This window comes from Crocuta crocuta, unplaced genomic scaffold, assembly GCF_008692635.1.
Source record: "Crocuta crocuta isolate KB4526 unplaced genomic scaffold, BGI_CrCroc_1.0 scaffold266, whole genome shotgun sequence".
Taxonomy (NCBI): domain Eukaryota; kingdom Metazoa; phylum Chordata; class Mammalia; order Carnivora; family Hyaenidae; genus Crocuta; species Crocuta crocuta.
The window spans coordinates 7,549,750-7,573,406 of record NW_027531005.1 but is presented as its reverse complement, the minus strand read 5'-3'; the positions used below and the strand labels follow the sequence as shown (position 1 = coordinate 7,573,406).

General features: G+C 41.8%; 1 protein-coding gene across 1 annotated transcript in view; it reads left to right on the top strand.

Annotated features, from left to right (window-relative positions):
- The window catches only part of SND1 (staphylococcal nuclease and tudor domain containing 1), a 417,734-nt gene that overhangs the window by 229,913 nt on the left and 164,164 nt on the right, over positions 1–23,657 (top strand). The window contains exon 14 of the mRNA XM_077770770.1: positions 16,686–16,758. Within this exon, the coding sequence (XP_077626896.1) occupies positions 16,686–16,758 (73 nt within the window). The remainder of the gene's footprint in view (positions 1–16,685; positions 16,759–23,657) is intronic.

The window sequence follows — 23,657 nt, the reverse complement described above, 5'->3', positions numbered from 1 at the left end:
TATTTAAGGTACTTTAATGGCCAGCATAAAATAACATGATATATAGTCCATAATTGGTGATTCTCTTAATCTTCCTCGGTTCCTCCTCCTTACCTTGCCTAGGCAAGCAGCCTGGCTGTAAGAACCAATAGAAGGAAACGGAGCTTCATATCTCTGAGTACTATTTGATAATCTAACTATTCTAGGAAGTGGACAGTGATTACACTGCAGTTTGGTGGGATTCGAAGGGGGAGCCTGTGCTCAGCCTGTGGGTGGGCTTGGCGAGGTGTAGCGGTAAGCTGAAAACTAGGTTCTGAATCCGCGGCATAGCAAGAGCACTAAGCAGTTAGGTAGGATCTAGACTCCTGTGTTCTGCCCCTGGGTCACTCTACTGGCAGTTAGACTTGAAAATAATTGGCATAGCTGCTCTGGAAAGTGAGCCCACAATAGGCTTTCTTTTTCTTTTTACCTTTTTTTTTTTAATTAAAAAAATGTTTAACGTAAGCTGTACGTACCCAATGTGGGTGCTTAAACTCACAATTCCAAGATCAAGGGTCTGCCCTTAGTTCTACCAACTCAGCTAGCCAGCTGCCCATGTATTCTTTCTTACACTGTTGGAAATAGCTACATCATGCTAGTTTAATGAGTATGTGTCTAGTGAAATTTTGATAGACTGTGTTGTAAATATTTTAAGTTTTTATTTAAATTTCAGTTAACATACAGTATAATATTAGTTTTAAGTGTCCAGTATAGTGATTCATCACTTCCATACATCACCTGTTGCTCATCACTCTTTAATCCCCATCGCCTATTTAACCCATCCTCTCACCCACCACCCTCCGGTCACCATCAGTTTGGTCTCTATAGTTAAGAGTCTGTTTCTTTGTTTGCTTCCCTCTTCTCTTCCCCCCTCCACTCCCCCACTTTGCTCATTTATTTTGTTTCTTAAGAAATCTGACATATGAGAAAATCATATGGTATTTGTCTTTCTCTGACTAATTTCACTTAGCATAATACTCTCTAGCTCTCACCATCTCATTGCAAATGGAAAGGCTTCATTCTTTTTTATGGCTGAGGAATATTTCATCATGTAGTTATATACCACTTCTTCTTTATTCATTCATTAATCATTGGACACTTGGGCTGTTTCTATAACTTGGCTGTTGTAGATAATGCTGCTATAAACATCAGAGTGCACGTATCCCCCTGAACTAGTATTTTTATATTCTTTGGGTAAATACCTAGTAGGGTAATTGCTAGATTGTAGGGTAGTTCTATTTTTAACTTTTTGAGGAACCCCTCCATTCTATTTTCCAGGATGGCTGCACCAGTTTGCATTCCCAGCAACAGTGCAAGAGGGTTCCCCTTTTTCCACTCCCTCACCAACAGCCATTGTTTCCTGTGTTGTTGATTTTAGCCATTCTGAGAGGTGCAAGATGATCTCTCTTTGTAGTTTTGATTTACATTTCCCTGATGGTCAGTAATGTTGAGCATCTTTTCATGTGTCTGTTGGCCATGTATATGTCTTCTTTGGAAAAATGTCTGTTCATGACCCTGCCCAATTTTTAATTGGATTGTTTGGTTTTTGGGGTATTGAGGATAGTGAAATTTTTTTCAACTTTGAGGTTTTAAGAAAACGGCTCTTTAGCACTCATTTTAAGCAGAATCAATGTAACAACATGCTTGTCTGCTAAAGCAGCGAGCAGCCTAGAGATAATTGTGTTGAGCCATTGCTTTCAGACTGATGGTGGAAAAACTTGCTTCGGGGTCATTGCACTATTGCAGGTTGAGTAAACAGAGAGGAATTAACCACTTTCCCAAGCCTGTGAGGCACTGCCATAAGGCAGTACAGACCTTGTAAAGAATTAGGAGAAATGGCCAGCGTGAACTGTGAGTCTTCCTTTAAAGCAGTATTGTTAGTGAGCCCCAGGAGGGCAGCCCCGTGCCATCTTCTAGATACTGACTCCCAGCGAGGTGAATGAAGACCCAAGAAAGAGGCGCACACCTGCCAGATGGGAATGGGGGATTTGTAGCCATTAAAAAGCATTTTCAGTGCAGAATGTACCTTCCCCCCTTTTTAGTGGTAGAGTTGACCTTGCTCATTTAAGACCACCTGTTTTCTGGCCCTCTGCTTTATTTTAGTGTGCTTTCACTTTGAAGCACTCCATTCCCCCATGACACTCTCCTCGTTGTTGCCTTAGCGTTCTTACTTGGTTCTGTCACGTTGCAACATGTCAGAGCTCTTTTTACATGCTTCTCCTGCCCCTTATTCTGCCTGTCCATTGAATATTATCCAAGTGTAGGATTGTTTTCCCCTAGATGGATTAGCTGTTTTTTCCAGTTGAACTCTGCCTTATAATTTTATGCCCCCGCCGATGCGGATCCTCCACCTCCCAGCTCAGTGTGCTCTGCAGATCTCATTAGTGAGATGTTTACCCCTCTTCTAGGTCCTGAATAGAACCCCTAAACAAGAATGGCTTTGGTGTTGACCCCAAGTCTCTCATTGTATAGACTGTCACTTAACTATCTTTTGATTATCATCCTTCAGCTACTTTTTAATCTTTGATGATTGTGTGCTGGACCAAGCCAATTTGAATTAATTTCCCAAGTACAATTTCTTGAGGTACTGTATCTAATGCTTTAGCAAAGGCTAAATTAATAACATCTGCTATATTCCTATCAGTCTTTCATCCTGGAACTTGTTAGGTAAATAATATGTGAGCGAAGGTAACGTAGCAAAGCCAGCAATTTATTTTAGCCCTTCCCCATGAGGGTGTTGATTCCAACAGATTACTTTGTCCCTGACCCCTGGCTTCCTGTTTTTCCCTTTGGTTATCACTAGTGATATTGGCAGTGGTGCACAGTACTCTTCCATTGATTTTGCTTTCCACAGCACTGCTTGGCCATTAATTCTTTTAGGGAAACCTTGTAAGCTTTGGGGAAAGGGCAGCCTGTTAACTCAGCTGACGTCTTGGGTCAACACGGCTGCCTGCCCAGGAGTCGATGAGCTTTCTCAGGGCTCTGCAGCCACTGCTTCCCCTGCAAGGGGGTACATCCTGCTGCCCTTTCTCAGGCCGTGATGGGAACTCTGGGAGTGATGTGTTCTGTGCTTACTGGGAAGCCAGGAAAGAGAGAGAGAGATGAGGACCAGCTGGAAGTCTGCCTGCTGCTTTCGAGCATGTCCACCTGCCTGCCAGAAGCGAGCTCATACCACTTAAGCAGCTGTGTTCAGTGTGCTGACCCTTTGAGGCCCCTTCCTTCACATGCCTCTCCGCTTGGGAAACCCTCATTATATCTCAAATACCTGGCATATTTAGAAGAAAGCACATCTTTTTTGTTGAAAGGATAAATAAACCCCTAATCCCAATAGGCACCTTCCTTTCCATTTTAGTTGTCTATCATCAGCTGCCTCCTCCCATATTACCTTGTGTCCTGGCAAGATAAGGTTTTGGCATGTTTGCTGGTACTCTCCCACCTCGCTCCTCTCACAGGCTCCATTGAAGAATCGTTGATTCCCTCCCCCACCCCACCCCCAATGGTTCTGAGAGCTCCAGTGTGTGTCCTTCGTGCTTTTAATAAAAAAAAGACCTTATGTACAGCTGACCCACACTTTGTGTTGACATTGCTGAACTTGGTTCCCCGTTTTAGGGGCCTCATATGGCCTTCTTTGGGAATCTGACGCTTCATTTCTTTCCTGCACCATCCTAATTTTTCATCCCCATATTGACTTTCCAACATTTTCTGTTCTTGTTTTATTTCAGTATTTCTCACTCGCTGGCTCACTGAATTACTTGTCTGGATGGGTGTTCTAAACTTAAGGTGGGGCTGTTGACTCCTTCAGAGAATCTGTCTCCTATCCTTCTGAGGTATTTCCAAGAGACTGAGTCATCATTGGGACCCTTCTCATTTTCTCATAATCTAGCCTGTGTATTTGATATGACACATTCAGTTTAATTTGAAGTAGACCAGAATGTGAATTTCCTTGGTGTTCCAAGAGGTCTTCCAAGTGGGGTTTCATTGAGCTTGTTATGGGCACTGACGAGGAACTGGTAATGCTTGGAGTCAGATCAAAGCCTGGCTGTGTGCCTTGTTTTCCTTGGACGTCCAGACCCGGTGGATATCATCTGTGTACATTCTCCTAAAGTTACCAGTAACTTTATTTAAAAACGTAATATTTTAAAATTTCCTAGAAACTGTTAGAATCTGTGGCTTGTTGCAGGAAAATACAGAAGTTATGTTAGCTCAGTGTTGGGGCTTTATTCTTTTAAGGCACCTTTTACTTCTAAGATTTTGTAATTTCAACATAAGGATGTATATATTCAGAAAAAAAATTGATGCCCCGGCTTGACTGTGGAAAAGCAATTGCATCGAACAGTCTAGTGTCTGAGCAGATTTAAATGAATTTAGATTCATTCTGGACATACATAATGAGGTTAGGGTTATCTTGGGAGAAGAAAAAAGGGCAGGCTCTCCCTTATCTTTTGGTTTGTATTCTCTTTCTTAGCTGGCACACTGCAGATTTAGAAAACTGGCAGTGTCCCCTGTCGTTGCAAGGCAAGCCGAGCCTTCCCCTGCTGCAGCTCCGCCTGGGCTCCCTGTCTCTCCCCAGCCTCAACACAGACTCATTTTTCTCCTTGAACAAACCTTGCAACATACCCTTTCTTTAAAAATGAAAACATAACAGCTAGTGCTCCTGCCTTGCTGACTTCTGCACGTCTAATCTCCAAACTCCATAAACACCACTCCTTAATTAAAATCCTATGGAATAGCTTTTGTGTTCACCTAGGATGGTTGAATCTCTAGGAAATCTGTGCTGGCATTTCCATCACAGACTTTGATCAGAAGGCTAGAACTTGCTAACTCTTTCCTAGGCCAGTATCAGTTAGTCGTTTAAGAGGGAAACTGAAGTAACATTCTCTCTGGGTGATGTGGTAGTTGGGGGCCGAGATGGGCTTACTAATTTCCATGCATTTCCACTGAAGTGCTTTTGGTCTCCCGCTCCTAATTTAGCCATAGCAGCTCCACTTTCTCCCTGATTTATAGTTTTTTCACAAAATTTCAGTAGGTGAAAAAAAGAAATTTCAAGCTTTTTCTTGAAAAAAATACAAAACTTTTGGATCAGTTCCCTCCTCTCCGTATCTTTAATTTAACTGGCATTTACAGTATTGGTTATGAATGAAATCTGAAGACTCAACTCACCAGCACTTTCTGTTGCTAAGTTAAAACCTCTGGCTCTGGTATTCTGAAATGGAAGAGCTCAGCACCACTGGTTTGACACAGTTCCAATTTATTAAATGTCTTAATAAAAATCAGGTTTCATCCCTGTACCAATCCAGGGAGAAAATTGGAGTTGAATTGTGTGTTTTGAAAATTTGAAACTAATACATCCTTTCACAATGTATAGATTATATGAGTTAACCAGTTCTCCAAGAAAACAAATCATTTCTCTACTGGGAATAGTTGTTCAAGGCAGGTTTATCTTGCCTGTGATGGCTTTGCATTCATTTCTTCTCTCCATTCTCATTTTCTTGAGTGTATCCTGGGTCCCAGGCATTGGGGATAATAGTAATGAAGAAAAAAGATAATAGACTCAAGCCTTACAAAGCATGTAATCTCAGAGGGACCGACATTAAATAACTTTAATAGTACCTCTGGATATTGCGATTTTCCTATTTCTTCTCTTTTCCTCCTGTTTTCTTAGCCCCTCCTCTTTTCTCCTTGTCCGTTATTAACATTGCTTGCCTTACATCTTCTTTTATTCTGTCTCTCATTTCTGTTAAATTTTCCCATGAGAACATTTCCCTGAAATTCATCTCTTCTATCTAGCTTCTGTTCTTATCTTTCTGATGGTTTAATGGTACAGCTTTAAAGAAACCAAGATTTCTCACTTTCAATCTAATGACCTCAACAAATGAATATTTCTCTTTGAATAAAACTAGGTCCTACTGAATATTGTTAGAAACAGAGCTTTGATTGGAAGTTTTCTGTGTTTCTTTACTGTTTAATCATGGAACTTTGTCACCGGGGTGTTGGGTTTTTAGCCCAAGGATCCTAGAAAGCTGGAGCCAGGTGAATGATCTGCGCTGTCTGCTCAGCTGCACTACAGTCATGCCTGTGCGGGTTGGAGGCCAGCACAGAGAAACGGGGCTGTTCTTTCTCTTCAGGATCCTAGTGACTTCCTTTCTTTTTTTTACCCCTGGAAGTGTACACCCCACTACATGTTGTTTTTACAGTTAGGGGTCATGGTTATGAGGTTGTTCGTGGGATTCAACACATGTCAGTTGGTGCGGGGGGCGGTTCGCTGTTGGGGAATAGGGTAGATTCGCTATTACAAGTAGGATAACGGAAAATGCATGAAAAGAACTGGTGTGGGGAAGTGATTTGACGATACAGCTGAATATGGGGAAATTTAGCTTTTCCCTTTCTTCAGAAAAGATGATGCACTCAACATCCAAATAGCAGTAATCAATCTGCATTTAAAGCAACACAAATGGCCACTTCTGGAGAGCTGTGTTTCCAGATAGTTTTCTCCCTCAGGATATTAAGAGGATCTGCTCAGTCTCTTTATCCTATCCTTCTCTTCTTCTCTTCTCTTCCTGCCCCCAGTTCCTTCTGCTGGAACTCAAGTTGTGAGATGTGTCTTGATGACCATTGTGAGGAGTTGGGGACGTTTGGAACTCATTAGGTTTTCTTGCTATGTTGTACACAAACCCAAGGGTGGATCAAATAATGAACTCATAATTAATCTTCCTTGCCCAGTCTTTTCAGTAATCATTGGTCTGCTCTGATTATATTCATTCAGAAGAAGTGCTAGAGTTATCTTTCTACGTAATTTGCCTTGTCTGCACATACCACAGAGTGGCTTACCCTCACACTGTCTTCTTGGCTAAGAGACTCATGCTTCTGTCACACAACACTTAAATATTTGGTTTCAAAATGTATTTCAGAAGTATTTCAGGAAAACATATGAAGATTCTCATGCTGGAAATGTAATTTTAATCCAAAATGAATTGTAACAGTAAAGTGAGAACACTTGACATTGACCCTTGACTCCTTCGAATGCCTTACAAGTCGACTCCTTAACCCATTGGTTCTGAAAGTATGATCTTCCAACCGGCAATGTCATGGTCACTTAGAAACTTGTTATAAATGTGAATTTACAGACTTCCCCAAATTTTCCCCCTCCCCAGACCTATTGAATCAGAAACTCTGGAGTTGAGTCTCAGCAGTCTCTTAGAACATATACTTCACGTGATTGTGGTGCACACTAACATTTGAGAACCACTGCCCAATTCCTGACCACTGTAAAACAAATCAAAATAGGTGTCCTTTTATGGAAGATTAATAATCTTTATTATAATTGGAATTACAATCCTGGTTCTCAGTAGTAAAGAACAAGCCAGGGAATGGAGAAGCTTTGGATTTCTTTGGAATTCTCTGCCTGGTAGTGCCTTCCCTGTGACCACAGCCATACTTGTTACCCATCAAGCCAGTTAAACAGCTGCCTATTCCCTTTGACTCTATCCCCTTCCTCATACTCTGCATTCGTGGCTCCTTAATTTGATTTCTTCAGAGTAGCCTCCACCAGCTCTTGGCTAATTTAATGTGAAGTCATCTTGAGGGTTGCTGTTCTTGCTTGATTTGGCTCATCTGCAGTGTCAGGTGGTTGAGTGGGTTGGAGAGCTGAGTCTCTATTACCAACATCCCTCTCCTGCTTTTGCTCTAATCCTTGGAAATCTCTCAGGACTACTGTAGTTCAAATAATTAATCACTGATACATCAATGTGCAGAATTTTATAGCTGCTTGTGAAAAGGAAATCTGCTTCATAGCTTTCTTTCATTTCCAGGATTCTTTGCATCTAAATTTCTTATAAACTGTCTTGTACACTTTTGTTTTATCTTGGGCTGCCCCTGACTCTTCCCTTCCAGCTTTGGGTACAGAAGTTGAGAAGGATTACTTCCCATTCCTCTTGCTTCTGCATCAGATTCAGAGAGCCAGGTCTCTAGTGGAACAGCAGTGAATCTTTCCTAGTAGGTCCCAGTAAATGTAGCTCACATTGGAAAAAACATTTTCTAAACAGTGAGTCTGTTGCTTTTCACTCAGTCAAAAGACACATTAAAACATTCTCTGATTTTTTTTTTAATGTTACAGTGACAAATATTTATCAAGTGCATTGGGGATAAAAAGAAACACATGGTTTCATGGGGATTTGGATGAGCAATTAAATCATTACAAATACAGTTGTAAGAGTGGAGGTAATGTAGGGGTGCACAGGGAAGCAGCACCTACATCAAAGAGATCTTATCCCCTGAGTCCATGAGGCAAGGCACATTGTGCTGGTTCACCTTGGTAAAGGGAGGTGGAAACCAGTATCAGTATTTATTGCCTGGTGACACAGTGGTTCCACATTTATGAATTTGTCCTAAGGAATGATTAGGGAAGCACCCAACAGTTTATTTATGTCTGGGGGCATCTAGGTGGCTCAGTTGGTTGAGCTTCTGACTTCTGCTCAGGTCATGGTCTCACAGCTTGTGAGTTCAAGCCCCGCATTGGGCTCTGTGCTGACAGCTGAGAGCCTGGAGTCTGCTTCAGATTCTGTCCCCCACCCCCACCCCACCCCGCTGTCCCTCCCTCCCCACCTCTCTCTCTCAAAAAGAAAAAGAAAAAAAATTTTATTAATTGTCAAAGTTATTCCTCACGACATTATTTTTTAATAGTATTGTATTCACATAAGGAACTAGCAATAGGTGATCAATTAAATTATGGAGTTTGCATTCATGTGATGGATTCATCTTCAATTAATATGATATAAAACATTAATAACATAAGGAAGTATTAGTTATCATTTCTAGCAGGAAAAAAGAGACCACAAAACTATTCCACAATTTTTTTTAAAGTATAGGTGGATGGGTGTGTGTATCAGCACTTAGAAATTATGTTAATGGTGCTTTCATCGTGGAGTAAAATTGTGGATCATTGTTTCACCATTTTACTTCCTGATGGTCATATATTGCCTTTGTGATCAAGAAAGTTATAAAAGCAATATTGTTGGGGCAGGTTTGAGCTGTCATTGCTTCTGATCTGACCTTTTTTTGAGGCCGTGTCCTTTCAAAAAGACTTTAGACTGATATTGACCATTTCTACCCAGCTCTCATAGTCCTTTGGTCCTAATCTAGGACAATGGAGTTTGCTTGTGTTTCCTGTCAATCTAGCACTGGGATACCTCTTCTCTGGTAGTCATCTGACACAGAGCTCACATTCCGCCTCCCTCTCCCGTCCCCCTTACCTAATCTCTGCAGATCTATTGTCACACTGGGCACAATAGCGTGTGTCTTGGTTTCTTCTTGTATTAGTTTTAGGTGAGATGACAGCTTAGAGTTTTTTGTCATTTGCTTTACTCCCTCATAATACCTACTGACTCATTAGTCCGCCTACCTCCCCTTGACCATAGGATTCAATTTTCTCATTTCCAGTCTGTGTACACTCCATCTTTTCTGTCTTTCTTATCAGTAATTCTGATTTCGTTGAAAATCCAGCTGCATAATTGTAGCACCCCCACCTACCATTGTGCACCTGTGCCTGCTCTGTATCTTATTTCCTGAGTGTGAGGACCCTGTTGCTTCCTCCAGCTGCCAAGGAACCAGTAGAAAGGCCAAAGGAATTGTTTATTGCTGCTGTGTTTCATTGATATCTATATTTGGTTCATGCTGAAACACGTATTCATCAATGTGACCTGAAGCACAGTGAGAGGTGCTTTAGAAGTTTAGCAGGTTATTTACTCTTTGTTCTGCTTTTTAACCTTTTCTGTTGGAATTGTTTTCTTTTCCTTTCAGTCATTTATCCTGTATTGTCAAGCAGGAATTTCATACAACCCTGCTGCTTTGTTCTGTTTCATTGTTTATTGTGATCAGAGCTTTGCTCTCTCTCCTCATCTCCTCTAGTCCTCGATGTACTTCTGCTTCAGTTCAGAGGCCAGGCTGTAAGCTCCTCTGCCCGGAACTGTTCCAAGGAGCAAAGCCAGGATGCCTACGAACTGGAGCATATATCATGAAACTGTGTCCAAGAGTTAGCAAGCCTCACTCTTTTGCCCTGCAGATACTTGGGCATTATCCGTGTCTCCAATTTGAAATATTTTCAACATTCTGCATTCGTCAGTCACCAGTCGTTTGTTCAGCTTTACTTGGCAAACAATAATGGAAGTAGATGACCCTGAGTTTATAACTATGTGAACATAGCCTCTGTGTCAAATACCATAACAAATAATAAGGACAGAAGCCTGACCCTCGAAGGTGCTGAAGTCTATCTATAAGAAATAAAGAGGAACACATAGTGAACTTTGAAAGTAATGTATTACATTTCATGATTGTATACTGAACTGAGTGACACACACCCTCATATATTGATAAAAATATAATGATTATATATATTTGAGTATGATTCTACCATCATTTCAAAGTGTAATTCATAGAGACCCCCCAGCATACAAACTGCAGCTTACCTAGGACCCCAGGTTAAGTATTCCTGATGTGATAACTGATTAATGATTGTGGTGAGCTTGTTGCTATGGATACACTCTAATTCTTTTCATTCTATAGTTTGGACCTGTCTGGGCACATGTAATGAATAACTTTCACACAGGTGGCCTGGAGACAATGGGCTTACTCAGAAAGAGTAATAAGGAAATCATGTGAAGACATGAACTGTGAATTTATGGTAGAGGCCCATGAAAATCAAGCATTGTATTTTTCACTGGACATCACAGGCTTGTGGTCTTTGTTTTGGGTGTAAAAGTAGGTCAACAGAATGACGAAATGGATGGTTATGGGGAAGTCATGCAGCAGTGTGTGCAGCATCAAATCAACATGACGTGCAGTGTCAAAAGAGATTGAGCAAGTTAAAAATTTTCTGATGTTCGGGTGCCTGAGTGGCACCGACTTTTGATTTGGGCGCGGGTTATGATCACCCAGTTTGTGAGGTCTGGCTCCATGCTGACAGTACAGAGTCTGCTTGGGATCCACCCTCTCCCACTCTCTCTCTGCTCCTCCCCCTGCTTGTGCACATGTGTTCTCTCCCCCTCTCTCAAAATAAATATTAATAAAAAGCTTTTTAAAATTTCCTGATGTTATCTTGTCATAAATTGCTGGGGACTTGGCCTAGTAGGGTTACAAAAGGGCCAAGTGAAGTTAGGAAGGAAGAGGGGTGCCTTGGTGGCTCATTCTGTTAAGCATCTGACTCTTGATTTGGGCTTAGATTAAGATCACGTGGTTAGTGAGATGGAGACAGCACGGAGTCCGCTTGGCACTCTCTCTCCTTCTCTTTCTGCCCCTCCCCTGTGTGCAATATCCCTCTCTCCGTATCTCTCTCTCTCAAAATAAATAAATAAACCAAAAANCTCTCTCTCTAAAAAAAAAAAAAAAAACAAAAAAAAAAAAAAAAAAGAAGGAAGAAAGTATTGGATGTAGGTGATGAAGCCAAAGCAATTAAGAAACAAGTTGGTTCCTAGTTACCATGAAAGCGTTGTTAAAGGGAAATTGTGGATTTAGGAGCTCTTAATCTCTCTCACTTCTAAGGCCTCCCCTGCCTCATCATTCCCCTGCTACCTCTCTGTTGTATGCCATTTCTGCCATCCATCACTTTGTCTTATTTAGATCTCTTTTATGTATGAAAGTAGTTGTGAAACTGTGTTGGAAGCTCCTGTTCCCCAGGAAAATTCACATGTGTAATTTCACCAATTCAAGGTAGTTTATAGATACTCCCAGCGTCCTAAGTGTGAGGCTCCCTTATGTCCCCAGCTTAAGAATTTCTGATGAGACAACTGTTTTATGATTGGGTCAGGTTGAATCTAACTGTATAGCCTTTGACTTTCTTTGTAATCACTCAAAAATATACATTCAGAATAACAGTCTACCATCACTGAATTGGAATTAAGACCATGGCACATTTATGGCATAAGATGAAATGTTGCATGTCATAACTTCCATGGAGAGGTTTGGGCCCTAGGTGTTTCTGCCTGAGTATGGGATTCTAAAACCTTAGAGCAACTCTATTCCTTTGCATCAAAAGTGATGAGATTCTGTGGGGTGTCTGGGTGGCTCAGTTAAGTGTCCGATTTTGGCTTGGATTATGATCTCATAGTTCCTCAGCTCAAACCCTGCATCGGGCTCTGTGCTGACAGCTCAGAGCCTGGAGCCTAATTCAGATTCTGTCTCTCTCTCTCTCTGCCCCTCCCCTGCTCATACTCTGCCTCTCTCTTTCAAAAATAAATAAACATTTAAATTTTTTTAAAAAGAGTGCTTAGATTTTAATCCTGTGGTATGAAGCATGGAGGAAATCTCAGTGTTCTCACTTGTCTTTGCAAAGTTCATGTTTTAACTTCTAGTAGGGAGGCAGTAGCATCACATACATGAGATTTTCAAACTTTGCTGTTAAAGGTAAGTATTGGAGCGCCTGGGTGACTCAGCATCTGACTCTTGGTTTCAGCTCAGGTCATAATCTGACAGTTTCATGACTTCAGGTCCTGTGACAGGCTCTGCTCTGGCAGCGCAGAGTTTGCTTGGGATTCTCTCTCTCCTTGGCCTCCCCCCACTCATGCTGTCTCTGTCTCTCTCAAATAAATAAACAAATGTTAAAGAAGGAAGGAAAGGAAGGCAGGAAGGGAGGTGTTTTCCAGTGATTGGAATGGGATTCCTCTCCCATACTGTGGCTTCTAGAAGCACCCTAGAAGGCTGAATTTTCATCCCACTTCTCCCCTGTTACCCCTTTGTATGTTTGCGGACATATACTCACTTGTCCTGTCTGGTGATGATTTCTGTCCATTATCAACACTGCTTGGCTTTGCCATCTTTGTACTGATGCTTCCTGGAGACGAAAGCTCCTGCGAGGTGCAGGCTGTGTTCTGCCGCACTGCCTCCTTTCTCCTGGCTGGCCTGAGCACCAGCCTGCTTTTGTGAGAAAGCAGCTATTAAACAGACACAGCAGGAGAAGTTTAGAAGTCAGGAGTTTCATTCCTTGCCTAATGAAAAGGGATGTTGAGCTGTGGTTGCAGCCTGCAGGGAGAGAGAGAGTGGGTGTGGGGAGAGGAGTCAGGTGTTTGCTCTGTGGAGCAGGTTTCAGTGGAAGCAAACCTGCTACCTCTCCACCCTCCCAGGTCTCAAAGAACAAGCTTCCCGGGGCACCTGGGTGGCTCACTCGTTTGGGGAGCCAGCTTTGGCTCAGGTTATGATTTCATGGTTCGTGGGTTTGAGCCCTGCATCGGGCACTATGCCGACAGCTCAGAACCTGGAGCCTGCTTTGGATTCTGTGTCTCCCTCTCTCTCTGACTCTCTCCTGCTCAGGCTCACTCGCTCACTCGCTCTCTCTCTTTTGCTCTCTCGCTCGCTCTCTCTTTCTCTCAGAAATAAGTAAAAAAAAAAAAAAAAAAAAAAAAAAAAGAAAGAAAGAAAAGAAAAAAGAAAGAAAGAAAAAAGAACAAGCTTACCAAACCTGTCCCAGGGAAACCTGGTTATAGTATAAGATGCAGGGAGGCCCCACTGAGAGGTAGTGACAGAGCCATGGAAGCTGAATCTCCCCTTTATTTACCATTTATGCAACGGTTAATAGGCAGTCATGTCACTATCCTTAGAGTCTTGTAACAGGATGTATATTCCGTTTCCTTTGGCAAAGAACCACGGCCAGCCCACCACTCTTGCTGTTTGCTCCTTTCCTCTTTGGGCTACATACATGAACTTCTACACTGGGCACTTCCCCCGGGTGCCCTCCTGACAGGCTCTTGCTGTAGAGTCAGCCTTGTCTGCAGGGGTGCCTCCCAGGTCATTTCCACAGCAGTATGGGGACCAGAGCCAAAGCAACCTCAGCACAGGGAAGGAGACCCAAGCTGAATGAGACTATGTAGCTCATTTCTCATCCTTTGCAGCCTGCATCTGGTGTACCACTTACCCTTTTGAGTGCTTCCGACACTCAAATCCTTAACTTTTCATTTTGCCACTGTTTTCTTAAGAACTAACAGTGAGAACTGTTTCTCAGTTTGTGTATGATGATGTTAAAATACTGCTTTCTTGCTGCCTCTTGAATGTACCTGAAATTGATCTAACTTAGCAGTCATAAATCTGGTAAGATTAAGTCTTTGAAAGTTTTTCCAAAATTAATGTCTAAATGCAAATAAATATCTGATACGTAGAATATAAAGCAGTTTTTCTTTTTTCCAAAAAGTTTCATTTATATTTGTTATTATATTATTATATATTATATCTATAATACATAAAATTTTACATTATATGTTATATTCTTATTATTTATAATGCTAAGGAATTTTGTTTAAAAATTTTTTTTTAATGTTTATTTTTTGAGTGAAAGAGAGAGAGAGACAAAGCATGAGCAAGGAAGGGGCAGAAAATGGAGACAGAATCCAAAGTAGGCTCTGGACTCTGAGTTGTTAGGACAGAACCCAATGTGGGGCTTGAACTCGTGGATTGTGAGCTCATAAGCTGAGCCGAAGTCTGACACTTAACTGACTGAGCCACCCAGGCGCCCCAAGAATTTTGGTTTTTAAATGTCATATATACACTATTATTCATGTGTTCTGGCTTTAGGGTATTATTTTCTCTCCCTTAAGCATGCTTAATATTGGTTAAGTCCAGATTTCTGCCTTGGGGTCACAAAACGAAAACAGAATTTTTGGTTTATCACCTCACTGCTTTTGCCTCGAGAACCTTTGTTTTATAACTTACTGTTCAGGCCCTGTTCTTTTTCCTTTGTAGTTTATATGAAATGCTCTCCAGCCCCCATGAAAGGCCACAAGTTCAGCTGTGCTGTCACATGAACCCGTCTGTTTATAGGGCAGGTCCATTTATTTTGGTTGTCCTTGTTGTCAGAAGAGGATAAGGCTGTAGGCATTCTGTGCCCCTAGAGGACTTGCAGAAGGCTTAGCAAGCCTTGCCTTAGAGGAAGGTGAGTTATAATCAGGGTGCCAGTGAGTGAGCTTGCCTCGCCTCACGGAGGCTTCTTGTTCCTAAGGCTGTTCCTTTGAGTTGATGGGAGCAAAATGAGGAGAGCCTCTTGGGGGCAGATGTATGCTGGGCCTTGTGGGGTGGGAGAGTCAGATATGTTGCTGGCTTGTAGCCACTGGTTTTCCATATAACCATCCTCCCATCCTGGCCATTAGTTTACAAATCTCAAGGTTCTAGCAATACCTTGAAAAACAGCCATGGTCTGTGGTCATTTAACACATCCCCTGAACTGTAAATTACTGGACTAAATTGCAAATGGAAAATTCTGACCCATTTGCAATTTCTAAGGCCGAAGCCCTGGATTCAAATTCAGGGAACAACAAAGCATTTTCAGTTAGCACAATTCAGAGTAACTGTTCTGCTTTGCTTTTCCTGTTAAACATCTGTACTTTCGTTTCTTACCCTCTTCATGGAATAGAAAGTATAGATGGTAAGGAAACCGGTCGTTATTTCAGAGTAGACATCTTTTCAGAGTAGTTGGGACATCCCCAGGGATGGAGGAAGGGGCAAGTGGTGGGTGGGAACAGCCCAAGTATATAAGAAATGGGACTGTGCCACATTGCATAGAGCAACAGCCACCCCGTTTGGTTTATGGGATTTAGAAAGTTAGGACCTAAAAGGAACCCCTGCAGAGTAGTGGCCTCTACTACTTTTTTTTTTTTTTTTTTTTTTTTTTTTTTTTGTGTGTGTGTGTGTGTTCTACTTCTTGTCATTAATAAGTGAGAGTCTGAGTTGGGGAAGGTCCACTGTGGTTGCTAGTGTGTAGTGTGAAGGTCCGACATACTTACCCTGGTCTGGGCAGTTTTCTCTACACTTTGGAATTCAGAATCTCTTAAAAGGCTAGTCTGCAGCGTTGGGTACACCCTCGAATCTCTACTTTTCATTCTCCAAACTCAGAAATGTTCCTTGCTTTGGCCTGAAGTCTGGCAGCACAGAGAAAGGTCTTATCTAATAGTGTAGTGAGGTATTGTTCACTGGTCCTTCACTGTTACATGAGTGATCACACCCAGTGACACTTAGGCTTCTGTCCCCGAAGTTACCACTCAAGGGATTAGGAGGTAAAAGGTCAGAGTTTGGAGCAAACCAACCAGTGGTCAGATGTGTGACAGAGAGTCCCCTGCTAAATCCAGTTATTATAACCTGAAACTGATTTAAAATGAGACTTAATGTCAATTATGTAGCCTTTGCTAATTTTTCCCCACTGTTAGAAATGACTCCTGTACAGTGTTTCTTCATTCAGGGCAACTTATTTTTTTACCTGGGAGGAACTTACTTCCATTAGAATTGGAACACTAGCTGCATATTTTGCATTTAAAATGTTTCATGTGATTAAACGCAGAAAGAAACATTATTACTTCTGTTTCTTAGGAGTGTGCTCTTCCAACTGATTCTTCTTTTGTGCCTGGAACAATGCCTTTAATTTGGAAACAAGTTCAGGAGCTCTTTCTGATTACCAGGCACACTGTTAGCTGAAACCAGTGGCCAAGTACTCGGAACTGGGCTTAGAAGAGCAGGCTTGTGTTCTCCCCTCCACCAAAATGCTCCTGCAGAGACTGGCTGCTGGTACTCAGCATGTGCAGTGTGACTTGCGTAGTGATAGACCTTTCATGTGAATGACCTTCTCACCCCTTTTTCCCACCCTCCTACCCCCTCCTAATGTGATTTGTATATTAATCGGATTGTTTCTTCTTCCTTTACAGAGCTATTAAGAATGGCAAAGGGTTGCATAGCAAGAAGGAAGTGCCTATCCACCGTGTCGCAGACATATCTGGGGTGAGTTGTGTCCCTGAATAGAGCTGTGTGGCCCAGAGGTGCCAGGAGCTTGGCTGCCTACTTACCAAAGGACTTCAGCTTATGTGTTTTCTGTAGCTCATTTGTCTTTAGACACAGAATGTGAATTTTTCCAGGGCTGCTGCTTATCATCTATGGAGATCCTGTTTTATATTCTGAAAAGGCAGAATTCAAACTAGAATTCAAACAATAAAACCTTGCCCTATCTTTTCACCTGAACTGTTACTGTGTTGCTTTTCCATTTTTTAATTATTAGGAGTTAGAAGATATTTCTTCCTAATTGTAGTTTAAAAAAATTATCTCCTTTTTAAATCCCTGTTAATTCCCCAAGTGACTGGAAAGTCTTAATGGAAAAAGGTCAAGTGTAGATTTTAGGACAACCTTAAATATTGCTTAATAATTTCCTTATGGCTTCTTTTTCCTCTGGTTGCCTCGAAGTGGGAGGAATGTGTGCGCATCCTGTGAGCTAATACATACAGATGACACAGAAGGATGGAAGGCGTGAATACTTATGAGCTCCCAAAGGGCTGTGTCCAAATGACTACTTAGTGAAAAAGACTTTATCCTTGCACATTTAGGATCTTTTGGCCAAAGAAGATACCTTTTTTGTTGAGACAGTTTATTCATTTATTCAACAAGGATTTGAATACCTACTGTGCCTAAACTTCTCTGGGCACTTAAGAATGTAACAATGAACAAAACTTCTAAAAATTCCTACCCACAAGTGGGAAAGGGCAACAGCAATGTCAGGTGACAGCAAGTGCTATGAAGAGAAACAGAACTGACTTGACTGAAGGAAGAGTGAGCGGCTCAGGTATGGATTTGGTCAGGTGCCCAGAGAAAGTTTGTTGGCTCATCAGTTCACCTTCTGCTCCTGGGATGCAACACCATCCATTTCAACTCCATTGTAACGTACCAGTTAAGGAGGAGACCCAGGTCATTTGTAGGGGGCACCACATTGCCCAGGGGAGATGACTGAGGAAGGGCTGGTAAATCTTAGCTTGCATTCTCAGGGAGCTTGCCTTGGGCACCCAAAAGCAAATGCTCCTATAAACAAGCTTCGAGACCACAGGCTAGCCCACAGCAGTGATGGATTGGAGTGTATTATCTTCTTGTTATGTTGTGTTCCCAAGCCTGGCTGAGACTTTGCTTATTGTGCCTTGTGACTGCGTATTATAAATGTGTCTGGCCAGCAGTCCCTTGCCTAGGTATAGAGGTACCCTGTTCATTTTAAGCAATGGCATTCTGTTGAGCTTTTCTTACTCTGTAACCAGTCACTGCAGACTACAGAGTAAATAGTGTTCCCTACGTTGAGTGGATTTCTGTTAAAAAGTTTTGCCTCTGCTTAATGAGTGAGGTACGTTGACACACATTCTTTGTGGCTAAGATTCCTCCGAAGCCCAGAAATCTGGTGGCTGAGGTGTATCTCCTGAGGCTCCTTGTTAACCGATGTGATTCCTGGCGTTGCTGGTGTTAGGCCTGTTTTCCCTGTGGCTTACCTTGCTGAGTTATTGTTGACATATATAATAATTGTTGCATGTGTCTCTTGTGGCATTCTCAGCAGTATTTTCCTTAATATTCTTTTGTTGAAGATATTGGAGTAATCAAAGGGCAATTTTTTGGCTGTTCAGCTGCAGGGTGAAAGAAGTTATAAATAATTGTTTTGGAAAACACAATGGTGACTCCTCTATACCAGGGCCAGATGTGCCCATCCAGAAACTTATGTCAGCTCTACACTTCGGGGCTTAACATGAATTAAACTTTGGGGATATTGTTCCCTTTGGCCTGTAGAGTTCATGTTCTTGCCCAGATTTCCCACTGGCAGTGAGTGACGCCCTGAGCAGGGTTTTGAGATGGAGGCACGCTTGCTTCGGGGCTATGCTGTTGGTACCTGCCAGCACAGTGTTCTCATGATCTTTATTACCATCTTTGAATCTTAAATTTATACCTTACTATGTTTTGGTGTTTTCCTTTTTGTAGCAATGGTCTTAATGAAACTTGTCTGCATTTTCCTTCTTCCTTTTTTTCACTCTCCCCTCCCCAACTATAGCCCATTTTAATGCATGTCTTTATCTTTTTTGTCTTGATATTGGAGAAGTGGTTTGTTCTTACGTTATTTAAAAATACATGTGAGTTAAATCTCCCTCGGTTACCACATAAATGAAAAAAAAAGAAAGCTTGAACAAGTGGGAGAGAGAAAGTGAAAAGGCTATTCCATTTAAATAGACGTCAGAATGACCTTGTCTGCCTCCATCACACATGATTCAGCTCTGAATACAGGCCTTTTTTTTTAAAGCTCTCTGTAATAGAGGAGCTTTTCTCCCTGCTTCTAACCTCACCTTCTTTCTGTCACAATGTTGTGTTAAGTGTGTGTGTGTGTTGGGTTCCCTTGTGCCCTTTAAGTGAGATGTATGACTTTTCAGCTTCCTGAAGCATGCTGGCCATGTTACCGTCCAAGGGACAGGTGAGTGTATAGGGTCAGACAAGCAAACAGCCTACAGGTGGGTGAAGACAAAACACCCCCAATAAGAGCAATGAAATACACACATTTATAATAGTTTTGTAAGAGTTTCTGAATCATTTTTATTTTTCTTTTTAACTAGGTCTCTCTACCCTTCATTGCTCTCCTCTTAGTTGCATGTCATGATAAATGGATGTGTTTGTTGAGCTGATCAGATATGCAATGTACTGCCAACATAACTTAGTATGGACCGATATGTATGCATAATGCCTCTTCCCATACCAATACACATCCTTGGAATAAAAACAAAAGACACATATAAGCTCATCACATTTTGTCTCCTAAACACACCCAAAAAATGAGCTATACAGAAGATGTTACATCATGAGGAAATTTGTTCTAGGCTTAATGGCCTCCAGCATTTTCAAAGATGATTTCATTGTGTAAAAGTCCAGAGAGTGTCTTAAAAGGACCCTTAATGAAGGCTCAGCACATGTAAGGCCTGCTTGGCTGACTTCCTGTGGTGGGAAGGGAGTAATCCCAGCACAGGAATGGGAAGAAGAGGGCCTGCTTTGGGCAGAGAGACACCGGCCTCTGGGCAATGAAGCCAGGAGGCCTTTTCATATCCACTTCTTCCCGGGGCTGGACTGGATGCCTGGTTGCTCCTTGACACGTTTTTCAACTTTGTGCTCCGCTCCGCCACTAGAACATCTGGTACCACTTCCCATGTTGTGATCTTGTTACGGTTTTTTGATTTGTCTAAAATGTTAGTTGGGTGGTTCTCTTCTCTATTGTTTTCTTATTGCTACAGGTGATTCCACTAATGTCACCTGAGAGCTGTGTTTTCCACAAGGTACACCCATCTGTGTGTACCATCAAGTGAGTGAACCCCACCTTTTGGACAGGGGTTTGTTAAACTTGGCTCTTCTGCATCTTTTACAGCTGGTTTCAGGGTAACCACTAATGAAGAAAATACGGCCCATCTGGTCATTTGGATCCTGAAGAAATTACTAGTTTCCTTTATTTCTCTTTTTTCAAGATGAAGGAAGTGTGGTGTTTTAAGTACTGGTCATTGTTGTCTTTTCTGTAATCCTCTGGTTTGCCTACAGGCCAGGATGTTCCTATGAATTTGAAACTAAGAAGAATTTGACAGACTTGGCATTAGATCTGATTTGATTTGGAGGATGGTTCTGTGGTGGTTATTTCACTTTGTAGATTCGCATTTTTATTCTTAGAGGGGTTTGTTTTTCCTTGATCCTGTCTCCATTCCCTCCCTTACCAGCAGACAAAAGTTGGGATGTGCGTGTCAGTGGAATATAAGGCTGTTTCTTATCTTAGGTTTATTATTGTTTTTGCTGTAGCCTGTTATGTAATAAATACAATCTCCTGCAGATATAGAATGTAAAACAGGCAATAAAATGGGGCTGGTGCGTGGCTTACTGTTGTTCTGGTAAATCAGACAAATCAATTATAGTTCTGAGAAGCTCCCCACCCCTCAGGTTGCAGCCAGCACACACCGACTTCTTCCTGCGCCTCCCTCCACTCCTTTTCCATTTGTGTGGGAATAGTATTCAGTGAGTCACACTGTCTGTTTCCTCTTCCTCTATTTCCTGCCGTGTCTGTTCTTTCCTCTCTGGTGTGTGAGGAGTTTAGAATCCTGTTTGTTGACAGCAGTGCAAGAATGATAGAGCCTGGGCCGGCATCCTGGCCTCTCCATTAGTACTTTTCCAGGTCTCTGGGATAATGTTTCCCTTGTCTGAACGTCTCTGCCTCTTCATGATATGGAGTCATGGCAACTCCTCTGTTCATATGGCCGTTGTTTGCTCTCCTTCCTTGCCTTCAGTAAACCCCTGTGTCTTCTTTTTTTTTTTTCCTGTAAGCTGCTGTTGTGTTCACTTGGACTTTGGTTCCTTGCTCATGTTACACACAAACTTTCTTGTAACCTCCTCTCTCCATGATGATTTCGTTGGATGTGCATAATATTAATGATAAGCATTTCCTTAAAGCAGGGCCTGGAATGATCCAAAGACTAGCTCTAGGAGAGTGAAGCACATCATGCTCGGGATGTGTGTGTGTGTGTGTGTGTGTATACTTGAGCAAGTGATATACTCTTGCTCTAGTATATCATGATGAGTAATTGTGGAATTGACCAGTAAGATTCTAACTTGCAAATATAAAGGATCAAAGTGTTCCTTTAAAATAAATGAATCAGATTTTTCTGCAGAGTCTCCTCCAGACCTTTCCCTTCAGTTCCCAGTTTTTCAGTTCCTTTTTGTACTTGAGTAGCACTATCTGTCTTTCCCTTGGGGTATTTAAACTGTCCTCCTTTTGTAAGAAGCTAGGGGCCCTTTAAAGAAGTAATCTTTCCCTAACTACCTGTGGAGTTGGGCCTCAGTGGAAGAGTTAAATAGTAATACTCTTTTTGGCTAAAGAGAAGTTAAAAGTGGTTTGTCCAGGAAGTGTGAAGAAGGTAAATGCAGCTCCATAACCCAGAGGCTTTGTAAGTTAGGTCTGTGTTAAATTAGTTTCCCTTTCAAGTCTTCCTGGCCCATGTTGTTTAGATGATCTCTTATATTAATCTAGTCTTTTTCAGGTACCTTTCTGTTCTTTCTCATCACTGTACACCTTAATGGCACCATTGCTCATTTCTTGTTTGTTGTTTTGGTTCAATAGCCCTTCCTTCTTTTACTCTCCCTTAGCCTCAAATCTTGTTCTGATGTCCCTTTTATACCAGCCACACAAGATCAAGGCCTATGGTTCTGCCCCATGGGCTTCTGTGACCCAGAGGGTTGCTTAGCAATAGAGCTCTATTCATACTATAGCCATGGCCCCACAACTGGGCTCTGCATTTGCCACCCTGGGGAAATCCCATAAATACCCTCCCTATCTGATGAACTTACTCTCTAGAGCAAGCATGATGCGCTCCGTAAATATGATGGCGCCTTACGGGGAAGCCATGATTAGTACTGGGGGTGGCTTCTCATAGTTGTGTTCTCACATCTCTCCTGTATATTTGGAAGCTCAGGTTGTTGCCAGTTTAGGGGAAGGCATTGCTCCTCTGTCCCCTTCTTTTCTCTGTCCCCATTCAAGGTTCTTGAGCTTTGAGTGGATTGCAGCATGCCGCTCACTGACTTGCATTCTCGCAGCACAGAAACCTGTACTGCAGCCCCCGCAGCACGAGGTACCTGTGATGCCAGAATGGCCGCTCCTCTGCAAGTGTCTCAGCTGCTAAGAAGGCAAAGGGCCTTTTCTTTTCCCTTCACCTTTTTCCTCTCCTCCCCTCCAGAGTTGGATGTTGTTAAGGTGACCTTGATTGTGTCGGGGTAGTTTGCTTCAGCTAGTTGTTCTCCCTGACCGTTGAGGCCATTGCTTCATTGTCTTTTGTCCATTGTCCCTTTCAGCTATAGTCCTATGTGGCCACTTTGGGTTTTTTGAAGCTCTCTGTTCAAACTCCCCAGAACTGCAGGGGTGTCCCCTTCTTCTAATGAAATCAAAAGCAGTGGGCATCAGACGGAAGCCCTTCTCAAATGGAACAAGTTTCTCAATGAAACCTGAAAAGAAATGCTGGAATTGTTTCAAGACTGTTTTTCAGCATTTAGCAGTTTGTGATGGTTATGTTTAAGGCACCTCCTTTGACAAATTTAATCCACTTTTCATTGAGTTCTGTTCCCTTTATGTGTGTGTCCATGGTTTTGTTAGTGGCAGTATTTTTCTTTTTTTCTTTTTTTTTTTTTTGCACCATAGGGTACTAAATTTAGGACATAGTATCTCTCCCTTAGTTGAGGGTTATCAGGAGAAATTGTTAAAGACTTTGGGACAGGCACAAAGATTACGCAGTATTCTTTCACTGGAATGTTGGGTTCTGCCTGGTAAACCCTTTGGGGTTGTCTGATTGTGTCAGGCCTGCTCCTTTGTAGCTGGGCTGTTTTGTACCTCTGCGGAGAGACACTTTAACTTGTGAAGACCTGATGTAATGCAAATGATTTCCTGCTTATACAGATGTAGTCCTGTACATATGACACAGTGAATTTCTACCCTGTCAAAGACGTGATTTCAAATGTTACATTGTAACCCTGTGGTTTTTTACTCAACAGTTTTGGATTTTTAGTAAATTCACTTCAGCATCCTAGTTGTGTATGTTTATCCAGTTTTCAGATTCTCTTTTGAGTAAGTTGTAATATCTTCTTGGTTCCCTTATTAATTAGTGGGTTAAAATAAAATATTTGACGGTTTCATTTTATATTTGTATTAAAGTCATCATTTTCAAATAATCTTCAATACTTTCAAAAAATTATTCTTTTAAGAGGGGAAGCAGTTGCAGAAACAAGAGAGAAATAGAAAACAAATTTATAAATTGGGCATTAAAAGATCAATTATGTGCTTTGAAAAGTCTTTGTTTTATTACCTGCTGTATACCTTG